The sequence below is a fragment of the Aedes albopictus genome, chromosome 3, assembly GCF_035046485.1.
Source record: "Aedes albopictus strain Foshan chromosome 3, AalbF5, whole genome shotgun sequence".
Classification (NCBI taxonomy): domain Eukaryota; kingdom Metazoa; phylum Arthropoda; class Insecta; order Diptera; family Culicidae; genus Aedes; species Aedes albopictus.
This window is the reverse complement of record NC_085138.1, coordinates 360,880,841-360,897,716: the sequence shown is the minus strand read 5'-3', so window position 1 is coordinate 360,897,716 and position 16,876 is coordinate 360,880,841. Positions and strand designations below refer to the sequence as shown.

The following is a 16,876-nucleotide window of genomic DNA, read 5'->3' as shown; positions in this document are numbered from 1 at the left end:
TTTGGGTAACTAGTTTATTCGATATACTCAGCTTTGAGTAAAATCAACCCAAAAATTAGGTAGTTTGATTTCTCCGTGTATGCTTCCCCATGTTAAAAAATCGGCGCTTCACGCACATGATCAACTGTGGTAATTTGCTTCGTAGTCCCCAATGTCACCTACTTTCGAACAGTTTCACCGCTTGCGAGTGTTGCGCGAGCTCCAACACATCACTCGGACCCGGTTCGGTGTTTACGTGTAGGAAAGTGCAAGCGAGAGCGCCAGTCGCGGACAAACCTTTCACTCTCGTTCGCTCGCCTTGCGGCGGACCGCGGACGTTTCCATTCATTCATTTCGGTAAAAGTCATCACCCAGCAAAGAAGGAGCTGCTGCGTGGCCTCTTTCTTCGTCTTCGTCGTCGCGTTGCGTTGGCTGGAAAAAGTTTAGGCGATTTTTTATCGGTGGAAAATTGGTTGGAAAGTTCGTTTGACTGCGAACCTAGTTGTAAGAAAGTTTGAGTGAAGTGAAAAACGATTGAATCCTGTGGATTCTAGTTACGGGAGCGGTGAATCAACTTCGGAAAACGAGGTTGGAGTTTTTACGGGAATAAGAAGAAGACCTAACCCCGAAGGGTAGCGGCAGCAAAATGGGAAGTAAGTTGAATTTGTGATGTGATTTTTTCTGAATTGGCTGGTTAAATTAAACTTTTCCTTTCATTTTAGTCAAATTCCTGGAAATCATCAAGCCATTCTGCAGTATTCTGCCAGAAATTGCCAAACCGGAGCGGAAGATCCAATTCCGGGAGAAAGTCCTATGGACGGCAATTACCCTGTTCATTTTCCTGGTGTGCTGTCAGATTCCGCTGTTCGGCATCATGAGCTCGGATTCGGCCGATCCGTTCTACTGGATTCGTGTCATTTTAGCCTCGAACCGAGGAACACTGATGGAGCTGGGTATTTCGCCGATTGTCACCTCCGGGCTGATTATGCAGCTGCTGGCCGGAGCAAAAATCATCGAAGTTGGTGACAGCCCCAAGGACCGGGCGCTTTTTAACGGAGCGCAGAAACTGTTCGGAATGGTTATCACGATCGGACAGGCCATTGTGTACGTCATGACCGGAATGTACGGCGATCCGGCCGAGATCGGAGCCGGTGTTTGCCTCTTGATCATCATCCAGCTGTTCGTGGCCGGATTGATTGTGCTCCTGTTGGACGAACTGCTCCAGAAGGGCTACGGCCTTGGATCCGGAATTTCCCTCTTCATTGCCACTAACATTTGCGAAACGATCGTCTGGAAGGCATTCTCCCCGGCTACGGTCAACACCGGCAGAGGCACGGAATTTGAAGGCGCCGTCATTGCCCTGTTCCACCTGTTGGCCACCCGTCAGGACAAGGTCCGCGGTCTGCGCGAAGCTTTCTACCGCCAGAACTTGCCCAACCTGATGAACCTCCTCGCTACGGTGCTCGTTTTTGCGGTGGTTATATACTTCCAGGGCTTCCGGGTGGATCTACCGATCAAGTCGACCCGCTACCGCGGTCAATACAGCAGCTACCCCATCAAGCTGTTCTATACGAGCAACATCCCGATCATCCTGCAGTCGGCGCTGGTTTCGAATCTTTACGTCATTTCACAGGTTGGTAAAACGGGGGAAGTTACGCTACCAATTCTAGATGAACATTTGAAAAGGGATTCTATAACATTCCCCAGAAAACCATTCCCCAGAATACCAATCCCCAGAATTCCATTCCCCAGAAAACCATTTCCCAGAATGTACCATTCCCCAGAATGTACCATTTCCCAGAAATCCGTTCCCCAGAAATCCATTCCCCAGAATGCACCATTCCCCAGAAATCCATTCCCCAGTATGTACCATTCCCCAGAAAAGCTTAATATACTCTGCTAAAAAGTTTAATTCGATACACAAACAGTAAAATGCTGATCATAATGATATGTTATACCCCGGACAGACATGTGATACGAGTATTATTCCTGTACAACGGTACGCAGTGTCAAGAAAATTCTAACTCATTTCAAGCGCAATTGTACAGTGATTCTTGTATCACATGTGTGTCATAAGTATTAAAGGCAAGGATTTTAACATTATAGTGTTATTACGAGCAAATATCTATTTCTTGTACGGTATATGAAACAAATTAAGGTAAAAATGTATACATACATACATATCCATAAAAATATTCTACAATAGTAAACGTTTGAATTACCATTGTACACAGTTGCATGTTGATCTTTAAACCTATCTTGAAAGTTCACAAACTGTTAGTTGCGTTGCTATAAAATGTTTTGTTTTTGACAGATTTGTGAAAATTGTGCAGCACTGGTTTTACGATGAATAACGTTTTAAAAGTGATGTGCAAAATTTACAGAGAAAACGCATATTCTTCTGATGTTGTTCAGTGTACAAGATACTTAAGACTCAACTGACCACGTTTTTCTTTGCAAACGGTTGGAGGGATCCATCCCAATGGCTGTTCCTAATTATTCGCTTCAAAGGCTCTTCATTCATGCGGTATGAGAAGGGCTTTCATCATTATTCCAATACTATGGAATGGAATAGAAAAAGTGAACATATAAGCAGTTTGAATGCCAACAGAAGGGAAAAAGTATCATTGTTTTCCTTTTGGCATTCAAAAACCCAACAATGTTCCTTCTTTTTAAACAATATTCTTCTTAAAATTAAGGCAATTAGTAAAAAAATTTAAATTATAACTGCTTACATTTTCAACTTAGATTCTCCCTTCTTTTCTACATAGGCTGTTCTTTCGAATTGCACTTTTCAGGAAATTATGGGCATTATTACAACCACCGGTGTTAAATTGCTGTTATATTTATTATTATTTTTTTTTTTCAAATTTCTAAACACCTGTGCTTGTGGTGCCGATTGTAACTAGCCTAAACATTGTAACTCGAAAGAACAGCCTATGTAGAAAAGAAGGGAAAATCTATGTTGAAAAAGTAAGCAGTTGTGATGCCGATAATTTCCTGAAAAGTTCAATTCGAAAGAACAGCCTATGCAGCAAAGAAGGAAAAGTCTATGTTGAAAATGAAAGCAGTTATAATTCCAATAATTGTACCAATTGCCTAAATTCTAAAAAAAAAGCTTGTTTAAAAAAAGGAACAGTGTTGGGTTTTTGAATGCCGCAAGGAAAACAATGTCACCACAGACAAACAGACGTAACACTTCGAACATTTTTCGATTTAAATTTTAGTCTCGGAAATAGGTTCGCTTAATTCTAAAAGGACTGAATTTGGCCAATCATCAACTAGGTGGCAGTAGTGAGCAAACGTCAAACTCAAACAAAAACTATGCGAGCGCCGCGAATTGGCAGTTGGTCAACTCTCAAATTTTCAAATAAACCGTTAAATCGATGTACGATGGAAATTATCAGAGTGTTACGTTTCCTTCTTCGTTAAAAAAAATGTTTGAGTCGTTATAAGAATTGTTGGCATTACAACTGCTTATATGTTTATCAAAAATTTTCCCTTCTTTTGCATAGGCTGTTCTTTCCAGTTGCACTTTTCAAGAAATTATCGGCATTGCAACTGCTTACTTTTTTAACATTGATTCTCCCTTCTTTTTTGCATAGGCTGTTCTTTCGAATTGCACTTTTCGGGAAATTATGGGCATTACAGCCTCCACCGGTGTTAAAATTGCTGTTATATTTATTTCATATTTTTTCTAAATTTCTAAACACCTGTGCTTGTGGTGCCGATAATGACCTGAATAGTGTAACTTGAAAGAATAGCCTATGCAGAAAAGAAGGAAAAAACTACGTAGAAAATGTAAAAAGTTTTGATGCCGATAATTTACTGAAAAGTACAATTCGAAAGAACAGCCTATGCAGAAAAGAAGGAAAAATGTATGTTGAAAAAGTAAGCAGTTGCGATGCCAATAATTATACCAATAGCCTAAATTGTAAAGGCAAATCATGCTTATTTCCGAAGTCTTTCTTGTCAAATAAGATTTTTTGGCAGGATGTTTCTTCCGGTGATTTTTTACGAATAAATATTTGATTTTTAGCTATTAATATAAACCATTCAGAATTAAAGCAATAGTTTTATTTTTTTCTGGGGAATGGTACATTCTGGGGAATGGAATTCTGGGGAATGGTACATTCTGGGGAATGGATTTCTGGGAAATGGTACATTCTGGGGAATGGGTTTCTGGGAAATGGTTTTCTGGGGAATGGTACATTCTGGGGAATGGAATTCTGGGGATTGGTTTTCTGGGGAATGGTTTTCTGGGGAATGTTATAGAATCTGAAAAGGGCCTATCTGCTTTTTGTAAACAAACATGTTTCTGTCTCTGTAGGGTCCATTTGCATCCACTCACGCACATCAACACCCTTAACAGATAGCTTGAAGAACACTTTCTGATAAGGGTGTTGATGTATGTGGGTGGATGCAGATGGGCCCTACAGAGACAAAAACATGTTTGTTTACGCAAAGCAGATAGGCGCTTTCCAAATGTTCGTCTAGAATGGGGGCAAAACCTTATATTCTTTTCTATGAGCACTTCCATGAGAGTTTTCTCTACCAATGGTTTGATTTGTATTTGTGTATCATGTTGCAGGCAAGAAGATACTTTCTGCCCAAGGAAGTTAAGGAAAATCTATTACGAAAGCTTCCTGGGTCACGAATCGAATGCAGACACACTTCTGCTGAAGACTCACATGTTGATAACTTTGGATGTATGGGCTTCTAACATCCTAGGAGCTTCTCAAGTTATCTTAAATGTTTTCTAAGTCAGTGGTTTTCATCCGCTTGATTCCTTGTCAGACAAATGTCCCAAATGGAGGATAACGTGCCTCTTGAACCGGCCTTCTGATACCTGATTCCTTGTCAGAAGAGAATCAGAAACTACATTACATGAAAATTTGTCACTCTAACCTCTACAACAAGAACTCACCGAGAAGTTTCACCTAACAGACATTTCTCTAGCGCTTACAACCAAAACTTCCAAGAGATTTTGCTTCCACTTTGATTTAGACAGTTTGCCAGACAGTTAAATTTCTTAAAGTTTTTGAAACATGTTCGGAATGGATTCACTAATCTCCTTTGATTTATCTCAAGAACTTTCTGGAGTTGTCCCTCTAAGTTAGTTTGTAAGTGATAAGTTTCTTTTTGGATATCTTTAAAATCTTGATCCGAAGTATTGCTGGGTGCTTGTACACACAGCTAGTTTTGATTACCGACTTCGGTAATTTTTTACTGGGTTTTTGAACTGCTGACTACTCGGTAATGTTTTCCATTACCGAAGAGACAGTAAATTCGATAATTGGTCTGCTGTCAAAAAATAACTGAATTAGTCAGTAATTTCTGGAGGAATAAATATTACTGACTTTCAGTAAATTGTTTGATTACTTATGATTACCGAGTTTTTCAGTTACCCGAGCGGCACCCCGCTACTCCAATAATTTTGCATTTCATTTCATTGCGATTTCCACTCATTTCCTTTAATACGGGTGGAACGGAGGCTTGGTCTCTTTTACGACTGCCAATTCCGGGATAAGCAGTACAAAAATGAGCTTACGAGAAATAACACGGAGCTCGATCGGTACTGGAGATGACTGGAACTGTTGCAAACATCCGGCGTGATGAACCTCGAAGTCAGCGCCGTTTCCGATCTGGTTCCGTGTAATTACTCACATATGTATTTCGTCAACTTTTGATCAACTCTGTATTGCTTCCCTTGGCAGAATCAAGGAACATTTCGACCTTCCTGTCTGATGAAAACGTAGATTTGGGAAAAATTTGCACGCCCGTTGCTGCTGCTGCTAGTGCTACGGCTGTTACTAAATAAATCGTATTTTTGACAGCTGCTTACGAAAGCAGCTGTGTTTACATGTTGTATTACCGAACTCTCAGTAAATAAAAACAATTATTACTGGAGGTCGGTACTTTTTTCTGCTGACATTTTTCTCCTTTCGGTATTATATCAATATTACTGGAAAAATAGAAATCGGAATTACCGAAGCCAGTAAAAAGCAGATTTATTTACCGAAGAATGTTATTTTTCCGGAAAAAGTACTGAACTGTCGCTAATTTTGCGATTTACAGTTTGAAATCAGTTAAAATATTTACCGAACCCGTAAATCAAGAATAACTGTGCAACTTCAACAAAACTTCTGTTACGATTCAATGGGAGGTTCCTATACTAATTCATATCTCTTATATCTAAGATTATAAGCGAATCGGTTGGAGACTGTTAAGAAGTCGAATTAATAATTAAATAGTAATCAATCTGAAGTAAGACAGTTGGCGACGCGGAATAATTACGAATACGTCGCTTTGAAAAAAGAGTTGCAGTTCCAAGATGGAAGAACTATACCAACAGATCCAGCAGATGGCGAAGTAGAATGCTCGTTTGGTCCAGATGATTGAACGCTCCATTCGGCCATCAAGCAATCCGGAATTCATCTTAGAATATCTGGCATCCAACATCAAGGAATTCGTCTAGTTCGGTTGCTGTTAGGGGCTGTTCATAAACCACGTAGACCAAAATTTGGCCATCTCACCTCGTAGACTTTTGTTCATACAAAAAATTTTAAATTTGTAAGGAGCGTAGACTTTAGCCAGACCAACCCCCCGCCCTCCCCCCCAAAAAGTCTACGTGGTTTATGAACGGCCCCTTAAGAAGTCTCAGCTTAACTGTCCATGACAAGTACGTCAACTTCGTCCTTCCGAAGCACCCTCGAAATTTGAATAAAGCGGTTGAGCCGGTGCTGTGAAGACTTCGAGCTCAACAACATTACGGCGGGTCAGTTCAAAAGCCTGGTCTTCATCTGCGGATTGCGATCATCAAAGGACGCTGACATCCGAACAAGACACTTGTCCAAGCTAGAGGCCAACACAGAAGGTGAATACATCCTGGAATCACTCATTTCCAGTAAACGCCAAGTGCCAACGCCTGCAGAACCTCAAGCACGATACTGCGGTGGAATAGAGAAAATCAGTAAGTTCAATCTGTGTTAGGAACGCTCCAGAATTTCCTTCAAGTATTCCGGACCACTTCAAGACTCCATCGCAACTGATACTTGGTCGGAACATGATCTTCTGCATCATGAACATCCAAAAGCAGCGATTCGCAATCACCATCATAGAAGAGCAGTTCAATCAAAAGCTTGGAGTGGCTATACGAGACTTTCATAGAGGTGACAAGGTTTACGCCGGAGTCTACAGCAGCAATACCAAGTGGCAGTGGGTTCGCGGCGTAATTATATAAGCTTTCGGTCAAGTCGACCATAACGTTCTACTGAACGACTGGCATGGTATCAGTAGGTCGGCTCTAGAGGCACGTTCTCCTCCTAGACTGGCATGGACGAAAGAAGCTTATACGGTTGAACTCAAACCAACTCAAGCTCCGTTCCAATGAAGCATCCGACCTTGGACATCCTGGTAGACATGTTTGACCTGCAAACCAGATCACCGGCATCGTAAGTCTGAAGGATTCAACCTAAACAAGAGACGATTCCAATTACATCAATCTTCAACGTTCGCGTCGAACCAGAACCTGAAATTTATGAGGGTGTTTCCGAGTCAATGGCAGAGCATGACCGACGGTGGAACTGACCGATGAAATCAATGACCCACCAATCGATGTCAATTTCGCACCAGCAACTTTGAACCATATAAGTATTCGAATGAGTGTAATCAGTTTCGTACCTTTTAATTCCGCCCTATGTTGCTTATCCTTTGACAGATACGCGTATATCGACTACCACTTGTAATCTTCCTCAGTGTCAGTTATCCACTGAGGAAGATTACAAGTGGTAGTCGAAATACGCGTATCTGTCAAAGGATAAGCAACATACGGCGGAATTAAAAGGTACGAAACTGATTACACTCATTTGAAGAAGGTATTCTCTTAGAGGGTTCGGTACAAGACCATATAGGTATACTTTTTTAGATAAAAAGGGAGGAATGTTGGAGACTGTCACATCTACCTAGCAACAGTACAGTATAAAAGTAAGTTCCTATGCTGGGTAGATTCATTCTTTATCTTCAAATTGAACATTAAACATCGTTGAACTAATTAGAACCATGATGGGCAGCTGCACGCACAATTTTAGCAGCAACAAAAAGAGTAGATGAACTATACGATTCAAAACGAAATAGAAGGTAGTGAATTTTCTTTCAAGTCAATCGATTGTACATTGGACCCAGAAGCAGCTACAAACCCGACACAGGATTACCTACTACTGCATAATTTAACATTGAAAGTAGGAGATCAGTAATCATAATGCTAAGGAATCTCAATCAACCGAAACTTTGTAATGGCACGAGACAAGCAGCGAAGCAACTGAAGAGCAACATAATGCAAGTAACGATAATCAAAGGGAACTTCAAAGGAGAGGAAGTTTTAATACCAAGAATCCCACCAATAGCCGCAATGACCTACCATTCGAATTCAAACGAATACAATTTCCAATTCGTCTGGCTTTTGCGATGATTATCAACAAATCACAGGGACATTCGTTGAAGGTTTGCGGAACAAACTTGGGAAATCGCTGCTTTTCACACGGACAGTTATAGCTACGTGTAGTATGTTCAAGGTTTGAAAAACCATAATCATTGTTCGTATACGCACCAGAAAACGAAACGAAGACCGCGGAATATCCAGCGATGCCGAATTAGGTTATTAAAAAGTTTAAAATTAATAATAAACAAATCAGAGAAATTAGTTCAATTTCATCATATAAAAAACTTAACCAAACGAAATGTATGCGAGACGAATTTCGCCGGGTCAGCTTGTAACTATAGGGGAAATTACCTATTCTCGGCCGTTTTGTTCTCTTCGTCTTTGGGGGTTTTTTGAAACCTATAGAACTTAGAGTTGGTCTCAAATCCTTCCCAACTAAGCTGAATTATATGGCCAAGTTTGGGTAATTTGGCTGACAAAAACCCCCCATGACGAAGAGAACAAACCTGCCGATAATACCCATTGTCACCCTATATAGTTTTAAGAATGTACATAAATTCTGTTCTAAATGTTTCTCGGAAAGTTCTTACAAGAATTCATGCTGAATACATTCCTGAGATTCGATGGAAGATTTCTGCAGGAACCACTCCGCAAATTCGCTCAGTTACTTCCTCTTCAAATTTAATTATTTTATCCGTGGATTCATTCGAGCATTTCTCTCGAAACACAACCGGGAAATTTCATAGATATGTTTCAATGGATATTTTTGGAACTTTCTGCAATGATTCCTGGAGGACTCCTGGAGCTTCCTTAAGAATGTTCCAAGATTTATCACAAGGATTGTCCCACGTATGATTTCTGCTAAATTTGCCACTTCAGGAATAACGCAGGATAGCCATCCTTTATTAACCCTCGAGCGATCGCGCTATTGTAATTTGTACAACACGTTGAAACATCTCGCTTTTTGTACTTAATATTAGCGCGGTGCTGGCGGTGGTGGCCAAGGGATTTGCTGCCCTAGGTAGATTGATCTCGATCTTTTGCTCATTTTTCAGTTGGTTCGTATGAATAAAAAGTTGCGAACTTTACAACTTGTAGTTAACATAAAAGTAGAAAAGTTTTTCAAATGTAGTGTAAGTCTGAGAAGTGTTAGTGTCTATCTAGAAATTTCACTACAAGGATTTTTCCATAAATTCCATAAAAGTTTGTTTCTGGAACTAGAAATATCTCTTGAAATGCCTTCCAGAATCCCTTCTGATTTGTCTCACGCCATTTTCTTGGTGCCTTTTTTGGATTCCTTTTGGAATTTCTTCCGCGGATTCTTCCGGATGCTTACCAGCATTTTTTTTTTCAAGAAGTCTTTCCAGGATTCTTCCTTGAAAATTTTGCAGGATTCCTGAGTTTTGATCGATTTTTCATAGAATTTTTCATGGGAGTCCTACAGAGTTTCTTTCACAGTCCATCGTGGGATTTTAATGCAGTTCCTTCTGCGTCTTCCCTTTAGAAAATTTCGTGGGATTTCTATCGGGATTTATCTTATGATCTGCACAAGAGATTTTCTCAGGATATACAGCAGATGTTGTCGTGGAATTTCCCCTGGAGTTTCTATCGGAAATCCCCTTGAATATTTCCGTGATTCCTTCTGGTGATCGTCCTGGGACCTCTCTAGGAAGTCTTTTTCGGGATTTCTCCTAGAGTTGTTACATGAGTTATTCCTGAGATTTTTACTAGTTTTTCGTGAAATTGCAGCAGTTCATCACAGGATTTCTTCCGAACATTCTCCTGTCTTCAAGAAATTTCCGTGAGTTTCCTTCTAGAGTTTCTCCCTGGATTTCATCATGAATTTCAGCTGGGATGTTCCCTATAGGTTTTAGCGGGATTTCTTTTGAAGTTTCACCTGAGATTTCTCCCGAGACTTTCCTCAGAAGATTCCTTCCGGTGTTCCTTCTAAGATGTCTCTCAGAGTTCCATTAAATTTATCCTGAACTTGCGCCTAACTTTTTTCCCCTGAGTGCCTTCAGGGATTTCTGCTGGAGCTATTGTCGATATTTCTCGGAGAGCTCTCCCCTTTTTTTCTTTCATATATTTTTTCAGGGGTTTTCGCCTAGCTTGCCCCATTTTCTTGAGTGATCCATCTGAGATTTTTTTTGTCTCGGGATTATTCCCAGAATCCCCTCCAGAAATTGTTCCGAGATTCTTGAACCTATAACATCGGGAGGAATGGAGGTGAAAAATAATTCGAAAATAGTACTGAAAACCTCTAAGAGACGAGGGGACTACGAGCGAAGTTCCGTGAGTAAATCTCAGGAAAATCGGTCAAACCTCTGGAAGAAATCCCTTCAAAAACTTCTGTAAAATTTCGCAAAAATCCCTAGAGAAACTATTAGAAAGCACGGGATATCTAAGCCACTAAGAGATATTCCTGAAGAAACTTTAACTTTGGATAAGTTTTGGAAGGGTCCACGGGAGAAATTTTGCAAGAAACTCTGGAAGTATATCGGGAAAAGTTTTGGAAGAAATCCCGGAAGGAACTCTTAGAAATCCAGAAAACAGAACAAATCTCGGAAGGAACTATTCATGGGAGCAAATACTTAAAATCTTCTGGATAGAAGCTTGACAGCTAGAGAAAGCTAGAAAAAATAATCTGGCCAACCTCCAGAAAAAAAAACTTTGTTAAATTCATGGAACAACTCGTGGGAAAAATTGTGTGAAAAACTACGAAATAAATTTAAGAAAGTATTCTGGTAGAAATACAAGGGGGAATACCGTTCAAGATAGAACATTATTAAGTCGCCAGCACAGAGAACAGACATCGAATTTCGGCTTCGAAGCAATGTAAGGAAGTTAACGGCCAGCAATTTCCTGCGATTGATCCTAAAAAACTCTAGAGGAAAAATCTAAAAATATTCTTCAATCGATTTTTGTTTCATTTTTGAAAGATTTTTGCTATCAGGGGAGTTGAACATCTAAAGAACTAGATAAGCCATGACGCTATGATCAAAACCTATCAAAACGTCCTTTTTGAGCTAAACAGCAATTCTCAAGTTCTTCTCAATACAGCAAACTTGTTTAGTCATGGTGTATCTACATATTACATCTATCTATCTATATATATAAAAATGAGTTTGAAGTCCCTTTGAGGCAACAAAACTCAAGAACGGCTGAACCGATCAGGATGACTCTTGCACGGTTCGGTTCGTATTCGTGGTGGCTGTGTTTATATGTACAAAAAGTTACGAAAATCAGCTAGAAAAGTAAAAAAATTGAAAAAGTACTGATTTTCCATGGGCTGGGAAGGAAATCAACACGATCGAAATGAAATCAATCTAGAGTGCGGTGATGTTATGTGTTCAACAGTTGTCAAACCACCACAGCTTGGCAAGACAACGTTTGCCGGGACAGCTAGTCATCAATAAAAGTAACATGGAGCGAGCTCACTAATTTATCTGGGAGTGGCTTTTTGTCTGATTGGGCAATCAAAACAGCATAGGAACCGACCGCGACAAACCGACTAATATTCAATCGAAATGCCCAGCAGAGCCAACCTCGGGATTTCATTTTCGGAGCGGAGTTCAGATTCGGAGCGAATCTGGTGATATCATTGGTGCGATGCATATAATGATTTCTGTCACAGTGGTTCTTGGCAGTGTTTATGCAGGAATTTCTGTTTGAAATAATGGAGAAGTTAAGGAGTTATAAGTATTTCCATAATTGATTTGACACTCCTAGTATGCAACACTGCTATTGCTGGTAGGTATTGATTAACCAATTCGACTATTCTCGAAGAAGGTTCTGTTCATATAAATTTCTAATGACATGGTAGGAAACCTGGAATTTTTGATCAACCCAGGTGGTAATTTCTGTGTGAGAATGGGACGAGCATACTGTACAATTCCTGTACGATTAATTTTAAAGTCGAAATCGCTGTTGGGGTACTTGCTACTTACTGAAGGAATCCTCCTTGATTTCTTGCAGGGTTTGCTTTTTACATATATGTTTAAATTGCTGACATATTATTTGGAGAAGTATCTAAATTAAAAATCCGCTGTAATCCCTAGAGTTGCTTCTAGTTGAATATCTGAAAAAGTTGTTTGAGGAAATCCTTGTGGAAACTTCTGGCATAAGCCTCCAAAAAAAGTTTGTTTGAAGCTTGGAGGAGTTCTTGGTTGTGATCACGGTGGAGAATTTCGAAGTGGACACTACGAAAAATTGCTTGTAGAATCGTGTCACAATTGTATTGTCCTCAGAAATTCATTGGGTAAACTACAGGGAAATAGTATTTAGTAAAGTCATTACAGGTATACTGCCCCCACTCGCAAAACAGTCCCATATGAATAGGAAACCCAGCAAAGATGGGACTGTTATGCTAATGACGACAGTATATAGTGCAGTATTTCTGCGGAATTCTTGAAGAAATTTAGATTAGATTAGAATCTAAATCTAGATGATCCGGATTCCGTCATGAACGTGCTATCCATTTGCTAATTCTGAAATTTTTCCCATCTTCCCACCCATAGATGTTGGCGGTAAAATTCCACGGCAACTTCATCGTCAATCTGCTCGGAACGTGGGCCGATGTTAGCGGCGGTGGCCCGGCTCGTGCCTACCCCATCGGTGGCCTTTGCTACTACCTCTCGCCGCCGGAAAGCCTCTCGCATATCCTGCAGGATCCGATCCACGCCCTGCTCTACATCGTGTTCATGCTCGGTAGCTGTGCCTTCTTCTCCAAGACCTGGATCGACGTGTCGGGCAGTTCGGCCAAGGACGTCGCCAAGCAACTGAAGGAACAGCAGATGATCATGCGTGGCCATCGGGAAAGCTCGATGATCCATGAATTGAACCGGTACATCCCGACGGCGGCCGCTTTCGGTGGACTGTGTATTGGTGCCCTCTCGGTGACGGCCGATTTCATGGGAGCCATTGGGTCCGGAACGGGTATCCTGCTTGCCGTGACCATCATCTACCAGTACTTTGAGATCTTCGTCAAGGAGCAGAGCGAGATGGGCGGCATGGGAACGCTGCTGTTCTAGAGCGGAGGAATCCTGTCGAAGTTCATCATCAATCATCACTCGTCCTCCGACGTCGGAGGTTTCCTATTTTCCCGTTTCTCATTACGAGTACGAGTACTATCATGTTCAAGTACTAGAAGAGGCAGTTTTATTTTTCTTGTTAGGACTTAAATATAAATAAAAAATCGATCATAAAATACCGAAAAAATCGAAAAACTTACAAAATATCTTATTGAAACGAACGTTGTTTGTAACGCCAAGTAGCAAACGATGCAAACGAAGCAATAATTAGACGGAATTCGTCAAGTCAGGAAGTCTCCGAGGTGAAACATCGAAAGAGAAGAGTTAGGAAATCAAAGCTATTAGAAATCTTCCTAATATCTCGGAACATTAATATATACCTTATAAGGTGAGCATTTTTTTGTGTTATGCGTTTATTTTTTGTGAGATGAATAAATTAACAATAAAAACGATTAGAAAATAAGATCGCCTTTAGTTTCATTGGGTTGGAAATTCTTGAAAATCCTTGTGTGTTTTGTTACCTATCTGCCACAAAGAAAGCCGGAGAAAACAGTTTTTGATTGCAAATCAATTATCTTATCTATGTTGTAGCTTTCCTAATGTGATGAGACAGAATATATCAATCTTCCTAGTTTTTGTAAGCTCAGATGCATAGTGGACATTTGACTTAAAAAAGGGCGAAAGGGCGAAGGACTTTATGCTAAATTTCCTGCTCCCCAGACGCAGCCTTTGTCCCAGAGGGAGCAGAACGTCAAGAAAAAATAGATACAAAATCAATACCGTAAACCGGGATCAATCAGTGGTATGAAATTGATCAACCGATGATCAAATTTCCAAACGCGTCGTTATGATTAGGGTGCCTGTACCAGTTATCGCACCACCTAAGAAAAACTATTTCTACAAAAATAAGAAGAAGACCGACGAATGTAAACAATAAGTCAAATGATAGATTAGTTTCCATACTTTACAGGAAAAATATAAAACCGGAGCCAAAACTACTTTTAGTATTTATTACGACGTGTGCCAATGATAGGAACCCTGTACCAGTTATGGACACATTTGTTAATTTGGGTTCCACTTCGCACTATTTACATGCATTCCTTATGGGATTTGCCATAACTGGTACACTATGGCGAAATAGGGTGCAAGGAGGCCGAAAAGTTAAGGAAAATTATTTATTTCTACCATAATTTGACCAAATTGTGAAGTTTGAATGATTGCAATCATCTTTTGTGATCGTGATCTATTGTTCACGAAATTTTTCTTGTTGATGTATATCTTTAAAGGTTGAAAATCAACTATGGCGAATTTGAGGTACTATAGCCATAACTGGTACACTGAGCCTATAAATTTTGCAAGTCCTTACCTAGCTCATTTAGTTCATATAGGGTGTCTGTACCAATTATGGCACTACCTAAGGAAAACTATTTGTACAAAAATAACGAGAAGACCAACGAATGTGAACAATATGTTAAAAGATAGCTTAGTTTCCATACTTTACAGGAAAAATATAGAAACAGAGCCAAAACTTTTTTTTTATTATTTATTACAGCGTGTGCCAATGATAGGAACCCTGTACCAGTTATGGCTACATTTTTTAACTCCGGTTCCTTTTCGCACTAGTTGCATGCATTCCTTATGGGATTAGCCATAACTGGTACACTATGGCGATATTTGGTGCAAGGAAGCCGAAATTTTAAGGAAAATGATTTATTTCTACCATAATTTGAGTAAAATGTGGAGTTTAAATGGGTGCAACCATCTTTTGTGAACGTCATCTGTTGTTCACAAATTTGTTCTTGTTGATTTACATCGTTTAAGGGTAAAAGTCAACTATGGCGAATAATTGGTACTATAGCCATAATTGTTACACTTATCCTACCATCTAGAATTGAGTGTAGATTTTTAAGTTTTTCTTTGATGAGCTAGTCTTGCGTTATTTATTTTTAGATCTTTCAACATATTTCTCACAAAGCTGAAGCCGTGGTACTAAACAATCGACAACTACTAGTGTCATTGTAAATTTTCAGTGTTTAAATATTATGAAACCTTGATTATGAAGTATAGCAGCTATTCTTAACAATAAACTGTTTCATGAGGTTCACTTTCATTGAAAAACAAAATAATTGATTGAGGTAGAGCTCGCTTATTCCCAAGGGAAAGTGCTTAATTTTTAAAATAAATTTTGCATTTGAATAGTAGTATTCAGCAGTTGTAAGGGTTCGGAATATTGAAATTAAGCAGAGAAGGTAATTTTCTATTTTTACCGATGTTCGATTGTATATTGAACAATTCGTCCTCAAGTTGAATATTCTAAAGTTTATCAAATTAGACTTTTTTGGGATCGTTGCAAGTTGTAACGCAACTAAGTTCCACTGGAATTGTAGATTGTTTATTGTTCATCAGTTTCGTTTGTACACCACAGTCTCGACTACAGTAATATAAGTTTTGCATTGATTTTCAAATCATTTTTCCAAATCTGTATGAACAGGGTGTCCAAGCAGATATAGCCAAAAAAGTACAAAAAATCTTCCACATTCTTTAAAATTTGTGTTAAGTGTTGTTGCTTGAAAGGATGGAAAAGAAAGTAGTAGATTCTCAAACTTACTCTAATGTATGTATTGGATAAAGCCATAGTTCCTCTTCTGCATACATACCTGAAAAGATAAGAAAGAATAGCACCACATTAGATTTTTATACCGAATATAAGATATTGGATGAGCCGTTTCACCCATTTAATTTTTGTGAGATATCCTATTGCGTTACATATGTTACATATACATATTCCGCAACGGTTCATCGTGTATAACGTTTGGTTAACCCTCTAATACCCAAACCCGCCTTTAGACGGGGTATAGTTTGAGCATTTTTGTAATTTTTGTTTCGTGGAAAATCATTTTTTTTATATTTTTGGCTGATATTTAGGACTGTTCTGTATATCTCAAAATTGTTTTTGGTGTATTTTAAAGTGTATTTACATTTTTTAAAAATAATTGAAAAATTGATGTTTTCCCTGATAAAGAGTATCATAAAAATACGATAGATTTTATTGTTACAACACCATTTTTTCGAAAATGATTCACCTTATAATGTATTGTAATTTGCACAGTACACTTACTATCACCGCTATTGTTTTATACCATTCACTGAATGGTAAATGGCACTTTTACAATAAAAAAGGGTGGTCGTTATGTATCTTAACCAAAAAATTTTTGAAAAAAATTCGTACTTTTTTCGGGAAAAACAATAGAATGTATAGTATGTTTATGAGACATTTTTAAAGCATTTTCCAAAATAAAACAATATGTCCTTATGTTTTTTAATTGTTCTAACAATGATTATCCAATAAACTCAACAATCTAAAAAATAGAAAACTACCATTGATAACAATACAAATACAATTAATTGAATGAGGTCAATTTAATCG

The 16,876-nt window shown here is 39.1% G+C and overlaps 1 protein-coding gene across 1 annotated transcript; it reads left to right on the top strand.

Annotated features, from left to right (window-relative positions):
* The first annotated feature begins 303 nt into the window (after window positions 1-303).
* On the top strand, window positions 304-13,914 carry LOC109428891 (protein transport protein Sec61 subunit alpha-like). Its single transcript, XM_062855394.1, has 3 exons — window positions 304-632; window positions 702-1,612; window positions 12,937-13,914. Exons 1-3 carry the CDS (start codon window positions 626-628, stop codon window positions 13,447-13,449), a joined length of 1,431 nt encoding a protein of 476 aa, XP_062711378.1. The 5' UTR covers window positions 304-625; the 3' UTR covers window positions 13,450-13,914.
* Window positions 13,915-16,876: the final 2,962 nt, after the last annotated feature.

What these genes read in the sequence shown, in the direction of transcription:
- LOC109428891 (XM_062855394.1), top strand. An exon ending in ATCTTTACGTCATTTCACAG is followed by an intron (nt 1,613 to 12,936) that starts GTTGGTAAAACG and finishes TCCCACCCATAG; the next exon opens with ATGTTGGCGGTAAAATTCCA.